General features: G+C 35.2%; 1 protein-coding gene across 1 annotated transcript; it reads right to left on the bottom strand.

Annotated features, from left to right (window-relative positions):
- Positions 1-270: 270 nt before the first annotated feature.
- On the bottom strand, positions 271-1,800 carry LOC117620163. The gene is made up of 3 exons (XM_034350293.1): positions 1,705-1,800; positions 1,272-1,359; positions 271-997 (listed from the first exon to the last, which is right to left on the bottom strand). The coding sequence occupies exon 3, from the start codon at positions 883-885 to the stop codon at positions 283-285; it is 603 nt and encodes a 200-aa protein (XP_034206184.1). The 5' UTR covers positions 886-997; positions 1,272-1,359; positions 1,705-1,800; the 3' UTR covers positions 271-282.
- Positions 1,801-3,245: the final 1,445 nt, after the last annotated feature.

Consider the following 3,245-nt stretch of genomic DNA (forward strand, 5'->3'; position numbering starts at 1 on the left):
AAGGCAAAGACAAAGTCACTAACTAGTGCACTTCAATAAACAACTCACATAGAACGGAACTAAAAAAGAGAGTAACCAAAGATAGGAATTAGGGTTTCACCTTCGTCTCCTCCTTCCATCTCCATACTTTAAATTTTAGAAATTCCAGTCATGTTGTTTGCTAATTTGTTTGTCTTTGATAAAATAAACTAAAAACTGTAATAATTTCTTACATGGAATAAAAACAAAAAAAAAAACCTCCGATGTGTTCATAGGCAAACGTACTCTTCTTCAACCCTCAAACTATCCATCAACACTTCTAAAGTCAACGTACGCCTTCTCCTTCCCCGTCAATGACTTGATGTTTGAGTACTTCCAAGAGGCAGGGAGCTTGGCTAAGATGGCAGAGACATGAAATTTCTCACTCAACGTCATTCCAGAAGCCACAACGTCATCGAAAATGCGATTGAATTCTTGAACTTGCTCCACAACTGTCTTCTCATCAACCATCTGAAATTCCACGTACTTTCTAACCAGAGATCTCTTTGTTGCGAACATTAATTTTAGATCGTCCCACAGTTGTTTAGCAGTTGTAGTTTTCTTTCTCTTTGCGTACCGATGGAGGAGATCATCACATAGATAGTTCAAGATGGTGCGAAGGCACATAAAGTCATCCTTGATCCATTTCTCTTCAGCAGCCTTCGATTCAGCAATTTCTTCAGTAGTTGCTTCAGATCCTAGCATAATGCCAGGGCATGGCTCATAGAGTACATATTCAACTTTTAATTCCTTGAGGAAAAACTCCATTCGCCGCGCCCAGATCGTGTAGTTCTTCCCATCAAGACGAACAGGGTCAATGGGAACAAGTTCTTGAGGAGCAAGACCAGCCACTGTTGAATTAGACATGCCATCTTCGGTTTGCTCATTGTCATGCTCAGATCTCAACTTTGACTCAATCTTGGCGAACTCATGTATGTCTTGGGTCCTTAGGTCCTCTCTTTGAAGGCTTTCCAAATTACTGAAAACATAGCATCAATACAAATCACTTGAAATTAATCCAACCAATGCTCATTTAACTGTTAGAAAGTATAAGAGAGAAGGCCAACCAAACAACTTATTAATGTCTTGAACACACTCAGGTCATATGGGAATGCATATACAGGGAAAGAGATCATTAAATAAAATTAAACAGTAATTCATACACATTTCTAACCTAAACCAGGGCCAGTAGTCAGTAAATTGCCATGAGAAAATAATAAGATTAATAAATAAGATAAATTGGTGTACGGTACCATAAGCAGAAACCAGCTTTCCATCTCTTCCTTCAAATTCTTCTTCAAATTCCGCCAACAATCTCATTCTCTTCTTTGGTATTGGTACCTAATAAAACAAAAGAATTAATTTAGATCAGAAGCCCACAAATCTATACACCAAAAAGTTCTGGAATTAGAATATAATTTCTATTAATATAATCCCATAAAAATCTAAGTTTCTCTTGTTTTTGCCTGCGATTGTTCATCCATCAAACAAAATCCAGAGTCGAGGGCTTTAGAAACCTAACAAAGTACTTATTTTTATTGCTTAAAAAAGAAGAAGAAAACCTAATTGTGTAACTCACTAAACACTCACATAGAACCAAAGAAACCTATATATTATTGAAGAATTCAATTTTATTTCCGTTTCGTACACTTTCTAAGTAACCAAACGTAGAAATTAGGGTTTCACCTTCGTCTCCTTCAGCCCTTCTCCACCATTCCGGCCCATAGCAGACGGATCGATTACGAGTCGCTCGGAGTCCATGTCTCCGACTGTTTTTATGCTTTGAAAAGTCTGAAACTATTATACTTTTTTATTTATTATATTCTAAAGGTTGGTGATATTCAAATTCTACTTTCAAGTTTTCATTAATTTCTAAAGGTTGGTGGTATTTTAGTCAAATTCTACTTCAGTCCCTATAATTTAAATTCTGAACATGTCGTTTGTTAAATTTAATCCAAACTAGCCGAGCGTGTGCCAATTGGTTTTATTTTTTATTTTTTATTTTATTTTTAGTATTAAAAAAAGATAACATGGGTAGTTATGTTTCATAAAAGTATGACTTATTATTTGATTTTGTTTTTATTTTTAATTTTTTAATATAAAAATGTGAATTTGCCATATTATCTTCATTTAATTAATAATTTCAATTCTTAATGTTTGAATTAACCAATGACAATTTCTAGTATTTTGAATGTTTCATCATTTTCTACCTTTTGCTTTATATATAGATTACAAATCTCACCAATTTTATAGACACAAATTTGATGTGGTTGTGGCAACGTGCTATTTTCTTGTAGACCATGCCAAATCTAAATTTAAGCTACATGCGTCAAATGCCTATTTCTAAAGCTTGATTTAATATCTTCTTGAGTTTGATTTAATTTATTTTCTATTTGTGGGCTTGATTTAATTTGTTTTGTGATTTGTGCAATTTGATTATGGGTTTGATATTGCAAAAGCGTAGAAGAAGAATGGAGAAAAGGGGATTTGACGGGGAAAGGAGGAAGATTGGCGTGAGTTTGTTACAGATAATAAGATGTTAGTTGCAGATATAAGGAAGCAGAAGTGATTGGTTATCTTTGGAATTAAGCAAACACAGGAAATAGAGGAAGAGAAAAGGTGCAGGTGGGGGGCGATGGAAGGGGAGACAGAGATGGAAAAGTTACAATAATAATAAGGTGCAAAAGTGGGAGATTTTGTCTAATACAATTATATTGACCGTATACTAATTAAAATTCATTATATTAATTAAGTAATTAAATTTTATTTAAATACATCGATGCTAAATGCATGCTCAAAATCTCATTCGTATTTGGTTTGAGGGTTGGTCAAGGGCCTACAGCACAGTTGAGAAAATAGGAACCTAAAAATAATCAAATATGAAAGTGATTAGATGCCACCAGACTCCACAAGATGGACCTACTGAAAATGAATTGAATATGATTCTCCTCTCTATGAAAAAAAAAATAACATCCCACCAATAAACTTAGCATAAAAAGGAAGAGGGGAATCTATTCCCATATTCCAATTCCAACTCCAATTTCCAATTTCCAGCTTCCAAAACTCCATTGTCTCTCTCTCTCTCTCTCTCACTGAGACTAATATTCAATCAATCCGAGCCGTCCAAACAACTTGATCCAACGATGGAGAGCAACAACTGCATGTCCGTGCTGTCGTGTGTGGGCACCAACGTCGCCTCAGCCTTCTTCGCCTCACTGGAACGCTGC

Source organism: Prunus dulcis, chromosome 2 (assembly GCF_902201215.1).
Source record: "Prunus dulcis chromosome 2, ALMONDv2, whole genome shotgun sequence".
Taxonomy (NCBI): Eukaryota; Viridiplantae; Streptophyta; class Magnoliopsida; order Rosales; family Rosaceae; genus Prunus; species Prunus dulcis.